This window comes from Molossus molossus, unplaced genomic scaffold (assembly GCF_014108415.1).
Source record: "Molossus molossus isolate mMolMol1 unplaced genomic scaffold, mMolMol1.p scaffold_m16_p_21, whole genome shotgun sequence".
NCBI lineage: Eukaryota > Metazoa > Chordata > Mammalia > Chiroptera > Molossidae > Molossus > Molossus molossus.
Window position 1 is genome coordinate 2,752,721 of NW_023425357.1, and position 18,453 is coordinate 2,771,173.

At 52.5% G+C, this 18,453-nt stretch overlaps 1 protein-coding gene across 1 annotated transcript; it reads left to right on the forward strand.

The window, feature by feature from the left end:
- Positions 1-284: 284 nt before the first annotated feature.
- RDH13 (retinol dehydrogenase 13) lies at positions 285-12,457 on the forward strand. Its single transcript, XM_036274863.1, has 7 exons — positions 285-409; positions 2,269-2,387; positions 4,033-4,188; positions 7,425-7,529; positions 8,783-8,995; positions 10,021-10,122; positions 11,737-12,457. The coding sequence occupies exons 1-7, from the start codon at positions 345-347 to the stop codon at positions 11,943-11,945; spliced, it is 969 nt and encodes a 322-aa protein (XP_036130756.1). The 5' UTR covers positions 285-344; the 3' UTR covers positions 11,946-12,457.
- The last annotated feature ends 5,996 nt before the right edge of the window (positions 12,458-18,453 follow it).

An 18,453-nucleotide genomic window follows, 5' to 3' on the forward strand; every position in this document is an offset into this window, starting at 1 on the left:
ACTCGTTTCACCTAGAACGGCGCGGCGCCTTGCAGCGGAGCGAGTGTGACGTCATTACAACAGAGCGCAGGCCCCGCCCCTCCGACTCCGCCTCCAGCTCCCAGCCACGCCCCCAGCCCCGTAAACTACCATTCCCAGCAGGGGTAGCGCTCACGGCCCATCCCCATAGGGCCCGCCCTGGAAGCCCCGCCCCATGCCCCGCCCCGGCCCCGCCCCTTTCAGGAAGTCAGCGGGGCCCGCCTCGCCTGCCCTTCCCCACGTGAATCCCAGGTCGCACGCTCCTTGGCGCCACGCGGGCGGCGGGTCCGCGGTCTGCTCCGCGCTGGGTCGCGCTCCAGCCCGGCATGAACCGCTACATCGTGCCGATGTCCCTGCTGGGCTCGGCGGTGGGTGGCGCCGTGCTGCTCAGGTGAGTGAGTGCGGGCTCGGATCGGCAGCCAAGGGAGGCGAGGCGGGGTGCAGCCCACCAACGCCTCGCCCACCGGCTCACCCCACCAGCAGCTCCCCTGGAAAACGTGGGGACACACCTAAGCCCCGAGCCGGCAGGTCACCGCCAAGGTCACCCAGAGGAAGGGGCGGTTCCCGGCCCTTGTAAACATTTTGGTCTTGTTGCTTCCGGGCTTTTCATTGATGAATGAAGTCACTCGGCAGGTAGTGATCGAGCAGTTCCCCGTGTCACTGGCCCCGGTGCAAGGGGAATGTATGTCACCTGCGCTCTCTTATCCGGAGTCAGAGAAACAGAAGTGTGTGCAGCTTGGGGAAGGAAAAGGCCGTATAGCATGAGATGTAGATATTCACAGTTCTTGTCTTTCCTAGCCTAGCTCACTTAAAAAAAGACCCCCAAACCCCCAAACAGTTACCAACTGTTCTATAGCTGCACTGGCCAGTAGACCTCTCTGCAATAATGAAGTGGTTTTGTTTTTGTTTTTATTACTTTATTGATTTTTTTTATACTTTATTTATTTATTTTTATTTTTTATCCTCACCCGAGGACATTTTTCCATTTTTTGTACAGATAGAGTGGGAGGGAGAGAGAGAGGAAGAGACAGAGAGACAGAAACATCGATGTGAAAGGGACACATCGAGTGGCTGCCACCACACGACCAACCAGGGCCGGGGACAAACTGCAACCGAGGTACGTGCCCTTAGCGGGAACCGAACCCGGGTCTCTCCGGACCGCAGGCCGATGCTCTAACCGCTGAGCCAAACCGACCAGGGCTACTTTATTGATTTTTTTTAATATATATTTTCTTTTTTTAATCCTCACTCGAGTACACTTTTGCATTTATCTTCAGATAGAGTGGGAGGGAGAGAGGGAGGAAAAGAGAGAGAGAAACATTAATGTGAGAGAGACACATTGGTTGCCACCCACATGACCTCAACTGGGGTGAGGACGAACCACAACCGAGGTACATGCCCATAGTGGGAACCAAACCTGGGACTCTCTGGTCCGAGGGCCGATGCTCTAACTGCTGAGCCGAACTGGCCAGGGCAATAATTTTTTTTCTTTATTGATTTCAGAGAGAGGAAGGGAGAGGGAGACAGAGAACATTGATTGGCCGCCTCCTGCATGCCCCCCACTGGGGATCGGGCCCACAACCTGGGCATGTCCCTTGACCAGGAATTGAACTGGCAACCTCCTGGTGCATGGGTGGATGCTCATCCACTGAGCCACACCAGCTGGGCTAGTTTATATATATACATATATATATTTTATTGATTTTTTTTTTTATAGAGAGAGGAAGGGAGAGAGAGAGAAACATCAATGTGAGAGAGAAACATCGATCGACTGCCTCCTGCATGCCTCCTACTGGGGATGGAGCCTGCAACCGGGGCATGTGTCCTGACCGGGAATCAAACCGGCAACCTTTTGATGCACAGGATGACGCCCAACCAGCTGAGCCACACCGGCCACACCAGCCAGGGCACATTTGTGATACGTGCCCTCAGCGGGAACCGAACCTGGGACTCTCTGGTTCGCAGGCTGACGCTCAACCACTGAGCCAAAGTGGCCAGGGCACATTTGCCTGTTTTAACAAACACAGTGGGTCTATATAAAATAACAGTTGTCACAACCTGGAGGCCTCCTCACGCCGTGCTGTGCCCCACACTTTGCCTGTAATGTGACAACGGCTCATGGAGTTATGCAAAGTTGTTTCCGTTGGGGGGACACAAGTTCAGAGGGGTCATTTGCCTGAGATCAAAGCAGTGGGGGTCACCTGTGGTGAGTGGACAGAGATGGAACCGAGCATGCTTTCTTGCCTGCAGGGACTATGTTGCCGGTGGGGCCTGTCCCAGCAAGGCCACCATTCAGGGGAAGACTGTCATCGTGACAGGCGCCAACACTGGCATCGGGAAGCAGACGGCCTTGGAGCTGGCCAGAAGAGGTGAAGTCCTCGGAGGCAGGAGCTGGATGACAAAGGGGAAGGGACTAAGAAGCACAGATTGGCAGTTACAGAATAGTCATGGAGGTGTAAAGTACAGCACAGGGAATATAGTCAATAATACTGTAATCACTATGGATGGTGGCAGAGGGGTACAAGGCTTATCGGGGGGATCACTTTGTAAGTTATATATAAATGTCTGATCACGATGCTGTACACCTGAAACTAATTTAATATTGACTGTCAACTGTAATTGAAAAAAAAAGAGGCGAGGTCGTGCTTTCCCTGTTGGAGGCTGAGGTGGAGGGTTTGCTTTCCAGGGGACGTCCAGGTTATCCGATTTTTTTCTTGCAGTTGGCAGAAGCCAAACTCACACCTGTTTAAGCCCCGGGAGAGGTTAGGGGGTGTTCAGGGTCTCAACAGAGGCTGTAGATGCTCGACATATTTTGGTTTTGGTTTTTCTTTTCTTTTTTTTTTTTTTTTTTATCCTCACCCAAGGACATTTTTCTTTTCTTTTTTTTCAGATAGAGTGGGAGGGAGAGACAGAGAGAGAAACATCAATGTGAAAGGGACACTTCGAGTGGCTGCCACCCGCACAACCCAACCAGGGCCGGGGACAAACTGCAACCAAGGTACATGCCCTTAGCGGGAACCGAACCCAGGTCTCTCTGGACCACAGGTCGACGCTCTAACCACTGAGCAAAACTGGCCAGGGCTGGTTTTTCTTTTTTTTAATTTTTTTTTTTTTTTTTTTGTTCAGGTAGAGTGGGAGGGAGAGAGAGGAACAGAGAGAGAGAGAGAGAGAAACATCGATGTGAAAGGAACACATCGAGTGGCTGCCACCCGCACGACCGACCAGGGCCGGGGACAAACTGCAACCGAGGTACGTGCCCTTAGCGGGAACCGAACCCGGGTCTCTCAGGACCGCAGATCGACGCTCTAACCGCTGAGCCAAACCGGCCAGGGCTGGTTTTTCTTTTTTAAAAAATGTGTTTTCATTGATTTTAGAGGGAGAGAGAGAAACATCAATGTGAGAGAGACACATTAATGGGTTGCCTCCTGTATGTGCCCCGACTGGGACTGGGAATTGAACCTGCAGTTCAGGTACATGCCCTTGACGGGGAATCAGACCCGAGACTCTTTGGTGCATGTGCTGATGCTGTAACCTCTGAGCAAAATCACTTAGGGCTTCCACTCTCAATTAGAACATTTTCAACACGCAAAATGAAATCTTGCTTTCCTTAGTCATCCCCTGATTATTCACCCCTCCCTAGGAAACCATGAATCTACCTTCCATGGATTTGCCTGTTCTAGACATTTTATAGAAATTGAATCATATACTGCATGTCCTTGGCTGTATGGTTTCTTTTACTCAGCCTCATGTTCTGTGGTATAGCATGGGTCAGAACTTCCTTCCTTTTTCATAGTTGAATAATATTCCTTTGAATGGACAGGCCATATATATATTTTTTCTTCTGTTTATTTATTTGTGGATACTTGGGTTTCCACCTTTGAGCTATTGTGAATGGTGCTGTTGTGAACACGTGTCCACGTTTTTGTGCAGGCTTATGCTTTCATTTGTATTGGGCATATACTTATCTAGGAGTGGATCTTAAAATTTTTTTTAAAAAAATTCTGGGCTTCCAAGGAGGCAACATCATCCTGGCCTGTCGAGACATGGAGAAGTGTGAGGCAGCAGCAAAGGACATTCGTGGGGAGACCCTGAATCACCACGTCAATGCACGGCACCTGGACTTGGCCTCCCTGAAGTCCATCCGAGAATTTGCAGCGAGGATCATTGCAGGTAGGAGGGAGGGTGCTGGCCCCGTGGGGTGAGATCTCGGGCAGCCAGGCTCTGGGGACTCTGGAATTGAACCAGGCCGGGACCTTAAGCCTGTGAAAGCCAATCATCTTAACCGTCAGGTTTTAAAAAAAAAAATTTTTTTTAAATTAATTTTTAGAGAGGAAGGGAGAGGGAAAGAGAGGAACATCAATGCGAGAGCAAAGCATCGATCGGCTGCCTCCTGCATGCTCTCTACCTGAGATCAAGCCAGCAACCTGGGCCTGTCCCCTGACCGGGAATCGAATGTGCAACCTTTCGGTGTACAGGGACAACGCCCAACCAACCGAGCCACACTGGCCAGGGCTGTCTGGTCCCTGACAGAGAATGTTTGCTGACTCCTGCTCTGCAGGAAAACAAAATCCTTCTGTATTAGCTTGGATCCTACAAGATGCGGAGGCCGGGATGGGACGCTGAGGAAGAGTTGGCCAGGGCAAGAGGGGCAGGAACAGTGATTCATCCATTGTTTCCTGAAGCTTTCTGTCTCTTTCGGGTGACACCGGGGACACTCAGATGAGTCAGATTGAGGGTGTGCCTCCAAGGAACCCCAAGTTCTGTGGGCACACGACCATAACAATCCACAGGGGCTCCCACTTCTTTGCTGGACGTTTCTTTTCACAAATCCAAGGCTCAGCTTCGAGTTTTTCTGCACTTATCCCTTTGATTGCTGACTCACTCGTTTTGCTTCCCACCTGGTGTTCTCTGAACTGTTCACGTATTAATTTATTTTGAATAGCAGTAACGCTGGCAGTCTTAAATGTTCAGAAAGTACAAGAGAGCCCTGGCTGGTTTGGCTCAGCGGTTGGAGCATCGGCCTGCAGACCAGAGAGTCTTGGGTTTGGTCCCGCTAGGAACACGTACCAAAAAAAAAAAAGTACAAGAGAGGAGACAGCCAAACGTCTCCCTACCACACCTGCCCCCAGCTCCCAGCCGCCTTCCTCACCTGTGCTGAGCGCTCGCCTGTCCTTCTGGAGAGAAGCCACACACTTATTAAGCAGGCAGGTGTGCCACTGACCCTTGGCCTTTTTGTACAAAGTGGAGCCTGTTGTGCGCCCAGTGCTGCCCCGGCTTTTTCTCCCCGATTCTCTCTCACAGATCGGTGAGGGCAGAGTTACCTTGTTCTTGCGGCTACATTGTATTTCTTTATTCTTTCATTGTGGCTACATTGTATTTCTTTATTCTTTTCTTGCGGCTACATTGTGTCCTGTCCTGTGGCTCCCACAGGTTGGCAGGTTGGCTTCTGGCCTTTTCAGGGCTGCCGCGAATGTCCGTCTTCGTGTACGTGTTATTGGTCACATGTGTGACGATGTCTGCAGATTTTGGGGACAGTCTGTTCCTCTCCACTTGGCTGCATGTTAAATAGAAGCAGGAAAGCTAGCCGGGAGACAGAGGAGGTTTTTTTTTTTTTTTTTTTTTATCCTCACCCAAGGATATTTTTCCATTTTTTGTACAGATAGAGTGGGAGGGAGAGAGAGGAAGGGAGAGAGAGAGAAACATCGACGTGAAGGGACACATCGAGTGGCTGCCACCCGCATGACCAACCAGGGCCGGGGACAAACTGCAACCGAAGTACGTGCCCTTAGCGGGAACCGAACCCGGGTCTCTCCGGACCGCAGGCCGACGCTCTAACCGCTGAGCCAAACTGGCCAGGGCCAGAAGAGGTGAACCAATAAACATGTACTTTTTTTTTTTTAATTTTTAAACCTCTGATGCAAAGAAATACATGTTTCTTATGGGAAAATCTATAAAATTCTGAACAGGTCATCCTGGTCGGTAAAGAAGAACTAAACACTATTGATTCCGCGCCAACCCCAGGGTACTTACTGTTAACCTCTTTCCCCTATATCGTGAAATTTTCACTGTGAAAACATAGCTACTGTTCTTTTTTATAATAATAATAATTATGATTAGGGGCCGAAACCCAGGATTGAACCAGCATACGGTTCTTTATTTTAACAATACACATGAATAACACGTGGGAAGAATTACAGAGGGGGAAACTGAGTCACAGAGGTGCTGTGTGACTTGGCTGAGATCACAGAGTGGATAGAGGCGGGGATTTGAACCCCTGTCTGATGGGCTCCGGAGCTTGTGTTCCTGACGGCTGTGCTACACCCCTCTGCCCCCAAATAGAGATCAAAATAGAGGCTGTTTATTAGGTGCCAGATGACCAATTCGTCATTTCTGTTGATCCTGAAAACCACTTTGGGGGCGTTACCGATTTGTTCCTGTCTCCCCCACAAAAAGATGTGTGGAGGTCTTCGCCCTCCCAGGAACTCAGAAAGTGACTTGATATAGAGATGGGGTCTTGACAGAGGTACTCAAGTGAAAACAAGGTCAATAGGGTTGGGTCCTAGGCCAACCTGACTGGCGTCCTTAGAAGAAGAGGAGGTTCGGACGCAGACACAGGGACAAGACAGCTGTCCCCATGGTGAGCATTGGCAGGGAACCGTTTATCTGTCATGTTCTCAGAGGAAACCAGCCCTGCAAGGCACCTTGGTCTTTGGCTTCCAGCCTCCAGAACTGGGGGTGACAGATTCTTGTTATGCTGGTTGCCCAGTGTGTGGCGAGAAATCTGAGATCAGGGATAGGCAGGGCTGCAAGGGTTGAGTCCTCCCTCCCTCCCTCCCTCCCTCCCCCGGCTTCTAGTGGTGGCCGTCCATGCTGGTGTTCCTTGGCTTGTAGCTACATCTCTCCACTCTGCCTCCGTTGTCATGCCGCCATCTCACATGCATTTGTCTGTGTCCATTTCTTTTTTTTTTTTTATCCTCACCTGAGGACATTTTTTGATATTTTGTTCAGATAGAGTGGAAGGGAGAGAGAGAGAAAGAGAGAAACATCGATGTGTAAGGGACACATCGAGTGGTTGCCATCCACACGACCCAACCAGGGCGGGAGACAAACTGCAACCGAGGTACATGCCCTTAGCAGGAACCAAACCCAGATCTCTCTGGACCGCAGGCCGACATTCTAACCGCTGAGCCAAACCGGCCAGGGCATGTCTGTGTCCATTTCTCATGAGGACACCAGTCACTGGACAAGGGCCCACCCTGTGACCTCATCTTTGCTTGATTACTTCCACAAAGACTCTGTTTCCAAAGAAAGGTCACACCCACAGGTGGACGCTAACGTTGGGGGGACGTGGTTCAGCCCAGCACAGGCCCGGAGCTGATGCGTTTGCCCTGACCCGTGTCTTCCAGAGGAGGAGAAAGTGCACATCCTGGTCAACAACGCGGCTGTGATGCGGTGCCCACACTGGACCACGGAGGATGGCTTCGAGATGCAGCTTGGCGTGAACCACCTGGGTGAGGCTGTGAGCTGTGCTGTTGGCATCCGCCTGGGATGTGAGCAGGTCCCTAGTGGGTCAAACACAGGCTTGTGGACGGGGTGTCCTCCTCCACTCTCCAAGTCGGCCTGGTGGCCACTCATGGGGTCATGCAGCTGCTGAGGGAGTTGCCTGTTTCTTGCTGGATGCTCATAAAGTCTTTGGGATCCTCCATCAGTCTCTCGAATTTTTTTTTCTTTTCAATCTTCACCTGAGGATATTTTTCTATTCATTTTCAGACTGAGTAGGAGGGAGAGAAAGGGAGAGAGAGAGGAAAAGAGAAACATTGATGTGAGAGGGACATATCAACTGGTTGCCTACCGCATGACCCTGACCAGGGCCGGGGACGAACTGCAATCAAGGTATGTGCCCTTGGCCAGAATCTAACCCGTGACTCATTGGTCCATGGGCCAACGTTCTACCGCTGAGCCAAACTGGCCAGGGCAGTCTCTCGACTTTTTATCTCTTTGTCCTTCAGTCTCAGCCTGTCCTTCAGTTACTCTGTCAGTCTATCTGTTGACACTCTGCATGTGCCTGGGGTTTGGTTAGGAAGGGCCAGGGGGCAATGGGACATATTGGATGAGGCCCCAGCCTAACGACCTTACTTGAACTTATTATCTCTGTAAAGATCCTGTCTTCAAATGAGGTCACATTCTGAGGTTCTAGAAGGTAGGACTTGAACATATTTTTTAGGGGAGTAGGGAGACACAACTCAACCCTACACACACACACACACACACACACACACACACACACACAAACTATCATGCCCTATTGGCTGGGACTAATCACGTGGCCAATCTAGTTGCAGAGGAGTCTGGGAAATGTAGTCTTTCACTGAGCTGTCTTGGGCATAGCCCAAAATTCTATTATTGAAGAAGTGGAGAAAAGATTTTGGGAGGCAGAAGGCAGTCTTTTTTTCTACTGATCTCAGAGTGCTTGACATTTGTGGCTGCACAATTCCTTGTTGTGTGGACTGCCCTGTGCGTTGTAGGACGTTGAGCAGCACCCCTGGCCTCCACCCACTAGATGGCAGTAGCATCCCTATGTGCCACAGTTGTGACCATCAAAATTGTCTCCAGATGTTGCCAAGTGTCCCCTGGGGGTTCCATGTTGCTTCCGGAAGAGAACCATGTGTTATTGGGAGGGTGAGATAAGGTAAGGTCCTTAGCACGCTCCTGGGCACCTGGTAAGAGTTCAAGGACGGTTATCTTGTTGTTATCTTTCTTCCAGGTCACTTTCTTCTGACAAACTTACTGCTGGATAAGCTGAAGGCTTCGGCCCCTTCGCGGATCATCAACCTCTCGTCCTTGGCCCACGTTGCTGGGCACATTGACTTTGATGACCTGAACTGGGAGAAGAGGAAGTACAACACCAAAGCGGCCTACTGCCAGAGTAAGCTGGCGGTGGTCCTCTTCACCAAGGAGCTGAGCCGGCGGCTGCAAGGTGTGTGTGACGTCACTGTTCCTTCGCTCGGAGCCTGGAACAGTCCTGCTGTGACTCTGAGCCATGGGAGGTCAAGCCTGGGCTCTAGGACGGAGTAGGCAAATGCTTGACACACACCACCAGGCTCCCTGCTGGTACCTGGAGCAGACATCACTAATCAATCACACACACCAGGCTCCCTGCTGGTACCTGGAGCAGACATCGCTAATCAATCACACACACCAGGCTCCCCGCTGGTACCTGGAGCAGACATCACTAATCAATCACACACACCAGGCTCCCCACTGGTACCTGGAGCAGACATCACTAATCAATCACACACACCAGGCTCCCCGCTGGTACCTGGAGCAGACATCACTAATCAATCACACACACCAGGCTCCCCCGGTACCTGGCACAGACATTACTAATCACACACCACCAAGCTCCCTACTAGTGCTTGCAGCAGACATCAATAATCAATCATGCCTTCTTTGGCATCTGAACCTTTGGTGCTCCAGGCCAGTGGACATTTGGCAATATCTGGAGATACTTTTGGTTGTCACTTCGAAGGCGGTGTTGCTACTGGCATCCAGTGGACAGAAGCTGGGGACGCTGCTGGACACCTCCGATGCATGGGTTAAAGAGTGATGAGACCTCAGTGTCCGTAGTTCTCACCTTGAAGTCTGCCCTTGGCCCTTGCTTCTCCTAGAGGGTGTGTGGGCCAGCAGTGTGAGCTCACCTGGGGGCCTGTCAGACCCCGCCCTGACCCACTGCATCAGACCTCTGGGGCGGGGCCCAGTGGCCTGGGCTACTCAAGCCCTCCACAGGATGTCAGCACTCACTCAGGAGGAGAGGCTCTGCTGTGGACAGCCGCCCTGCAAGATGAAACCACCTGGATGGAGGCTTCAAGAGGGTCCTGTGGGTTCAAGGGCAGGATATGGGGGAGCCCCAGAGCTCAGGATGGACAGCGTCAGGCTTCCTGGTAAGGAGGGAATCTGGCGTCTGTCTTCCCCCCCTACCCCATCCTTCCGTTCTCTCCCCAGGCACGGGCGTGACCGTCAACGCTCTGCACCCTGGCGTGGCCAGGACAGAGCTGGGCAGACACACGGGCATGCATAGCTCCACCTTCTCCAGCTTCACGCTCGGTAAGTCCCCTCCTGGCCTGGGGTCCGCTCGCTGAACCCTGCCCTCCCAGCTTGGGCGCAGGAACCTCCTTCAGTATATGAGTCGGAACCAATGGGATATAGCTCTATATATCTATATATCTAGAAGATTTATTAGGAGAGATTGGCTCATGGTGTGTGGAGGCTGAGAAGTCCCACGATCTGCCCTGGGCACGGAGGTCCAGGGAAGCTGATGGTGTAGTCTCAGTCTGAGTCTGCAGGCCACGAGCACCAAAGGCCGACTGCAGGAAGAGATGGATGTCCCGGCTTGATCAAGCCGAGAGTGAATTCACCCTTCCTCACCTTTGTGTCCTGTTCTGGCCCTCAACTGACTGCATGCTGCCCACCTGGGCTTTCTTTACTCAGTCTCTCGATTCAAAGGCTCATTTCTCTGGGCACACCCTCACAGACACACCCAGAAATGAGGTTCCTCCAGCTCTCTGGTGGTCCATTAGCCGGTCAAGTTGACAAAGTTATCGTCACACTCAGAGACTGTCTGAATGGCTTGGCTGTGCTCCCTCTGTGGTACCAAGGACAGGTTACTTTTCTGTGTCGAGCTGGCCGGCCAGCCTCAGGATAGTCCCAGGAAACAGGCCAGAGCCCTTTGTTGATAAAGCCATGTCTCAGAGGTTACCTCAGCTTCACCCCAAACTGCCTGTGCCACCCAGGGCAGGGACCTCTCTGAGACTCCATGTCCTCATGCAAAGGGAGGACCAGAATAGTACTGTCACTGTCACTGGGAGGGTTAGAGATGAGACCGCCCGTAAAAGGACCAGCACAGTGCCTGGCCCAGACTGCAGTGGAATAATTAGAACTTTGTAACTAGCATTCATAATCCTGAAAACCATTTAGTGAGTGGGTGTCAGGTGGCAAAGAATTTTTTCCCCCCATTTTTTAAATTTTTTATTCTCACCCGAGGACATTTTTGCATTTATCTTCAGATAGAGTGGGAGGGAGAAGGGGAAAGAGAGAGAGAGAGAGAGAAACATCGATGTGAGAGAGACACATTGAGTGGTTGCCACCCACACGACCCCAACCAGGGCTGGGGACAAACTGCAACCGAGGTCCATGCCCTTAGCGGGAACTGAACCCGGGACTCTCTGGTCCGCAGGCCGACATTCTAACGGCGGAGCCAAACTGACCAGGGCTTTTGTTTCCCAATTTTTATTAATTTATTTTTGTTATAGGTGTTCCCCCCCACCCAGCCACCCTCTTCTCCATCCCGCCCTCCCAGGTGGCAAAGATTTTAAGCTGAGGTGGACACTGGAGACATTCAATAAATAAAAATTATTTTAAAGCAGGATGAGGCACGGTGGGGACTTGGGCTGGATAAAAAGGAGGGAGAACTTCCATTTGCCTGGGCAAAGCCAGGAGGCTTCCTGGAGGAGGCAGCTTGTAGGCTGGTCCCTGCTTCTGGAGGGATGTGCTAGGGAAGGGAATTGCTGGTGGTGGGAACCACAGGAGCAAGAGCCTGACGGTGGGCTTGGCTCCAGGCCAGCCTCTGGTTCCGTGGGCCCTGTGCGCTGGGGTGGACTCGGGCTTTTTGTATCTTCCCCTCTGAATGTCTGAGGACTGAACGCTGTGGGCCGATTGCAGGGCCCATCTTCTGGCTGCTGGTCAAGAGCCCCCAGCTGGCGGCCCAGCCCAGCACCTACCTGGCGGTGGCAGAGGAACTGGAGGGCGTTTCTGGAAAGTACTTCGATGGGCTCAAAGAGAAGGCGCCGGCCCCCGAGGCTGAGGATGAGGAGGTAGCCCGGAGGCTTTGGGCTGAAAGTGCCCGTCTGGTGGGCTTGAAGATGTCCTAGGGGTCCTCTCTGTGGGGACAGTTCCTCCCCAAATAACCCGGGGGCAGGCGTGCAAACCATCAGGGAGGTGGACTCATCAGGATGGAGCTGCAAGGCCAAGGCTGGATGCCAGGTCCTCACCGCCCTCTAGGTGGCAGTATTGACAGCGTGAGCCTCAAGATCCAGAAACCTGGCTGCCACACCGCAGCAGCCACGAGGTGGCAGCATCGACCAAGGGATGCTGGCTGCCATGCTCACATCACCCTCTAGGTGGCAGCATTGGCCTGCCCTCTCTTCTGGCCACAGTGGATTGGACTCCAGGTGGGCACTGACCACAGGTGAGCTGGGCCATCAGAGGCCTTTCTTGGGAATCTAAACTGGGAACTGCTGAGGGAGGAGCTGGCTCCCTCAGATGTGGGCCACAGTGATAGACATGATCAAGTTCCTAGTCCCCTGAGGGGACCTTGTACACCTCCAGGATCCTCTCTGAGCCTCTGTTTCCCCAACTGTAAAGTGTGCAGAATCACTTGACTACCTCACAGGATGGTGTGCTGAGCATTCTTTGCTAGGGAAAGTTTTCTGAGGGTCATCGTGTGCCAGACCCTGGCCAGGTGCGGTGGTGGTGGTGGGGGGCAAAGGGCATACCCCTGAACAGGGAGACACAAACCTGGCCCGTTATCCCCAAGTCACATCCCGCACAGCGTGAACAACACACCAGCTGCTGCTGAGGACCCAGGATGCCTGGGATCACGACCTTCTCTTGCCCTGTGGACTTTTTAAAAAAATCCTCACCCGAAGACATTTTTGCATTCATCTTCAGATAGAGCAGGAGGGAGAGAGGGAGGAAGAGAGAGAGAGAGAAACATCAACATGAGAGAGGCACATCAACTGGCTTCCACCCATACAACCCCAGCCAGGGCTGGGGACCAACCACAACCGAGGTATGTGCCCTTAGTGAAAACTGAACCCGGGACTCTCCGGTCCACCGGCTGACACTCTAACCGCTGAGTCAAACCAGCCAAGGCTGTGGACTTTTTAAAAAACAAAATCCTCACCCAAGGATATTTTTCCATTTATTGTCTGATAGAGTGGAAGGGGGGGTGGAGAGACAGACATAGAGAAACATTGATATGAGAGAGATACATCGACTGGTTGCCTCCTGCATGACCCAATCAGGACTGGAGATGTAGATGTACGTGCCCTTGACCAGAATCGAACCGGCAACTCATTGGTCTGCGAGCCGATGCTCTAACCGCCGAGCCAAACCAGCCGGGGTGCCCTGTGGACTTTTAAACTTGCTCTTTAATAATAATAATAATAATAATAACAACAACAACAACAACAACAACAATAGTGCCCTGTGGACTTTTAAACGTGCTCTTCAATAATAATAATAATAATAATAATAATGCCCTGTGGACTTTTATTTCTTTATTTATTTTTTTATCCTCGCTCGAGGACATTTTTCCATTTTTTGTTCAGGTAGAGTGGGAGGGAGAGAGAGGAACAGAGAGAGAGAGAGAGAGAGAAACATCGATGTGAAAGGGACACATCGAGTGGCTGCCACCCGCACAACCGAGCCAGGGTTGGGGACAAACTGCAACCAAGGTACGTGCCCTTAGCGGGAACCGAACCCGGGTTTCTCAGGACCGCAGGCTGATGCTCTAACTGCTGAGCCAAACCGGCCAGGGCAATGGCCCTTTTAAAAAAAATATTTTTCTATATTGATTTTAGAGCGAGGGGAAGGGAGAGGGAGAGAGAAACACCGATGAGAGCACACCGGTCGGCTGCCTCCAGCATGTCCCCACTGGAGACCTGCCCGCACCCGGGCACATGCCCTGACGGAATGACTGAGCCACATCGGGCCGGCGCTCTGGGCGTTTGAAAAGTCCACAGGGTGTCTTAGCAAGAAGAGGATTGAAATTAAAAGTGTGATTCTGGCCCTGGCCGGTTTGGCTCAGCGGTTGGAGCGTCGGACTGCGGTCCGGAGAGACCCGGGTTCGGTTCCCGCTAAGGGCATGTACCTCGGTTGCAGTTTGTCCCTGGCCCTGGTTGGGTCGTGTGGGTGGCAACCACTCGATGTGTCGCTTTCACGTCGATGTTTCTCTCTCTCTCTCTCCCTCTCACTCTATCTGAACAAAATATCGAAAAATGTCCTCGGATGAGGGAAAAAAAAAAAAAGTGTGATTCTGAAGCCCACCCTGTTTTGGGGGGTTGGTGGTGGGTCCAGACGAGAGGAGGAAGCCTCTTGTGCAGCCACGTGTGAGGGAGGCTTGGGGTTGATTCCGCAAACCCTCACGACCGACATCTGCTTCCTCTTCAAACCGAGAAACCCCAAGAACCACAGACACACAGTCTGGTGTCATCCTTCTCTATGTCCCCAGAGGCTTTGAGGTGACTCACAAACCCAGCTATAACCTTTGTCGATGAAAGATAATTAAAAACCCCATCGAAAAACACCCTCAAAACCACAGACGCCCAGACAGGAGATTGTGGCAAAGTAGCAAGCTGACCGAGGAAACGGAGGAGAAAGGGCCATGGTTTGTGGGGTTGTGGGGGGGTAGACGCTTCACAGAAAGGAACCCAGGTCAGGGTGAAGCCTCATACACTCTTTGGGGTCTGGGAATTATGCCAGGATGCCTTGGGGTGCTGGCAACAGGCCAGGGCGCACTGGGTGGGTGTTAGCTGGGCTGCTCTCCCCGGCACCACGGTTTCCTACAGGAGGTCTGGGGTGGGGTGGGGACAGGCTGGGTTCGGTGACATTGTCAGGATTTCATCTGCCCGACTATTTAACCACCACCAGGGTCAACTTCACTCCAAGGCTGGGTGTCCCTAGCGGGTTGATGGTGGCCCTTAAGTTACGTCCACACCCTAACCCCTGGTACTGGTGAACATCACCTAATTTGGGAAAAGGGTTCTTTTAAAGAATTCCTCCCCTGAGGATATTTTCTCCACTGATTTTGAGAGAGTGGAAGGGAAGGAGTGGAGAGAGAGAGAGAGAGAGAGAGAGAGAGAGAGAGAGATTGTTTGCCTCCTTCATGCACCGCGACTGGGCCTGGGGGTGAAACCCGCAACCCAGGTACGTGCCTTTGAGTGGGAATCAAACCCAGTGCGCAGGACAACACTCTAACCACTGAGCCACATTGGCACAGAGCTACGTGCTCATCTTAAAACCCATCAACAGCCAGGCCGGTGTGGCTCAGTGGATGGAGCGTCCTCCCATGGACCGAGAGGTCCCGGTTGGATTCCGGGTTGGATTCCCGGTCAGGGCACATGCCCTTGTGCGCTCCACCCCCAGTAGGGGGCGTGCAGGAGACAGCTGATGGTTGTTTCTCTCTCACATCTGCGTTTCTGTCTCTCTCCAAAAGCTCAATAAGAACATACTGAAAACACCCAAGAATGTCCCTCACATAATGGACTCGAAGCAGGGTTTTCCAACCCCAGCTCTGGGACCAGTGGGCCTGAGGGGGCGGCCGCCCTGGGCGCACCGGGTGCGGACCAGCATCCCTGGCCTCTACGCCAGATGCTAGCAGCCCCTCCCCCGCAGGTGTGGCAACCAAATTGTCTCCAGACACAGCTAGGTGCGCCCTGGGAGGGGACAGTCACCGTCCCTCGGGAACCACTGATGTAGACGGGCCGGGGTCCAGTTCCCGGGCTGTTGGCGTTAGGAGCTGGACACCACCGCGGTGGAGACGGACCCGGCGCACCTGTGGTTAATTGGGATGGAGCGCGGGCGGAGGCCAGGTGCTGGGAGCCGGTGGGTTTCGTTTGCCTTCGTTGTGGGAACCGTGCAAATGGTCACAGGCTGTGGCAACAGAGCCCGACCGCCTCGGGGCAGCCGAGTCTGGGGCAAGACGTGTTACAAGCCCGGGGTTTTCTCCAGCGGACCGACGCCGCTGGGATTCCCTGGGCGCTTATACCGGGGGCGGAGCGTCAAAGGAAACAAAACACTCAGTGTCGGGCTCGTCTGAGATCCGGGATTGGGTCCTTCGTGTGGACACGCGGGTAAATCTGGGAGTCCCCCCCCTCGCCCCCCGTGGCCCTTGATCTGAAGGCAGGGTCCCTCCCCAAACAGGCGGCTCCCAAGGCGAGGTTTACGCACGTCACGGCCGCCTCCTCTCCCGCCCCTGCTCTGCGGTGGCAGGTCCCAGCTCGCGGGCCGCTCAGGCCTGGCACTGATCGGCGTGAGCCTGGGCACATTTGGGAGAGGCTCTCCAGGGCCTCAGGCTGGGGTGGAAGACGAGCCCAGTCTAACAGCGGTGCAGGGTGATGTTCAGGTCCCGGCCGATTGTGGTTGAGTGGGAGCCGGTCCACGGTCCTCCTTTGCTGGAAACACAAACAGCCTGTGGCAAGGGGCACCGGTCTGCAACCAGTGTTTCTCTCTCTCTCCCTTCCTTTCTCTCTTTAAAATCAATAAAAACAGCCCTGGCCGATTTGGCTCAGCGGTTAGAGCGTCGGCCTGTGGTCCAGAGAGACCCGGGTTTGGTTCCCGCTAAGGGCATGTACCTCGGTTGCAGTTTGTCCCCGGTGGCCCTGGTTGGTCGTGCGGGTGGCAGCCACTCGATGTGTCCCTTCACGTCGATGTTTCTCCCTCCCTCCCTCCCTCCCTCCCTATCTGAATAAAACATGGAAAAATGTCCTCAGGTGAGGATAAAAAACAAAACAAAACAAAAAACCCAAAACCAAAACGAAAAGAGAATGTCTGAACTTATAGACATTTTAAAGTGAAATGGAAAAGGAAAACCCACCCATTTCTATCGTTTCATACATTTTAAACATATTTGAACCCTGGGAATGGATTACTAGAATAAAGTTAATTTAAGTCCAGTAAATCCAAGGAAGGCTCCCCCCCTCCCCCCACGGTAGCATGCGGCGATCTACTTCTGCATCCTTCCTTGCTTCCCTTGCGGTCCTCGATCTTGGAGGCCTTCCTATACCATTGCACAAAGATGGACCATATTCTTAAAACAAAACAACCAAAAAACAAAAACAAAAAAACCTACAAAAGCCCGCCCACGAGCCCATTACATGGATATATCATATGGATGCCCCAGGACAATGTGAAAAAAAAAACAACCCCAAACACACAAGTGTGATAAACGGTGCTACCCGCAGGCCTGAAGTTCTGTGAAAACCACCACCACAAAGAGAGAGTGAAAAAAAAAAAAAAGCGTTCAGACAGATCTGAAGCTGACAGCGGTCTTAGAAAAGTGAATCTCTTTTCTAAAAAGAGATTCTAAAAGGTAGAGGAGGGGCACCTTTTGGACTCTGCATGGTCAAGGAAAAAAGGAGAAAGGGGGGAAATTAGGGTATTGCAGGAGGCGTGGGGGAAGGGACATAAACCTCTCTCCCTAATAAAAACGTGTACTTCACCGCCCTGACAGCAGAGGGCGCACTTGTCCGAAAAAGTTTTCACACTAGCAACCAGGAGCGTTAACTATTTAAGAACACAGCGGAGAAAAAAAAAAAAAAAAAGAACACATCGGAGGAAAACTGTCTGAATGACCCCAAACCGCCAGCCCTGCGTCCGGAAACGCCAGGGCACACACAGTCGTTATCCAACACCGCCCCCCAATTCTCAAGGTGGACTTTGGTCCGCAGCTCCGTCTGCAACAGGGTCAACTGATTCTGCGCGTTCGACTCCGCTCTCTGTACACCCGCAGCAGTTGTCCTGCAGTGGACACGCAGGCCCTCGTGGACAGCACAGCGATGTCTCCCACGTGTCTGTGGCTGGAAGACCGCAGCAGGAAACCCACAGAGAAATGTGGGGCGCGCCCGGTGAGGCGGTTGAGCTCAGAGAGGCTTGTCTTGCCCCACAGGAGGACGACCTCTTCCTGTTTAGCGGGGGATGTGGTCACCCCGAGTGCAGGCCACAAAGCCCCAGGCGGCCCGTCCTGGGAGTGTCCTCCTGTGCAGATGGCAGGTTCAGGGGAGGTGCGGGCTCGTGTCCTGGGGGCCACTCTTCTGCTTGGACTTGGTGAATGCAGTCAGGGCAGTTATGTGGGAGGGGGCCGCTGACGGACGAGGACACAGATACGGTTCCGGAGCTGTGAGAACCGGGTCTTCAGACCAGGCAGGAGTGAACAGGGTTGTTTGCGAAGGAACCAAACTGGAAAACGAAACAATTGGCCCACGAGAGGGATTCCTACAGAGGGTACACGGAGGGGGACTTATCGTCTCCTCCTGCTTTGATACATTTCTCTTTGATTTTATTTACTTATTTTAAAACCTTACTTTAGCATGATTTTTAAAATTTAATTAATTAATTCATTTTTGTTACAGATGTTTCTCCTTTCCCCCCCACTGATTCCCTCCTCCGCCTCCCTCCCCGCCCTGTCCCCAGCCTTGTTGTCCATGTCCATTGTTCACACATACATGCATGTAAGTTCTGTGGTTTATTGCTCTCCCACCACCCCCTCTTCTGGGGATTGTCAGTCTGTACCCCACTTCCACGTCTCTGGGACGACCCCATTCCTCAGACTGTTATGTTCATTATATTCCACAAATAAGTGAGATCATATGTCATTAT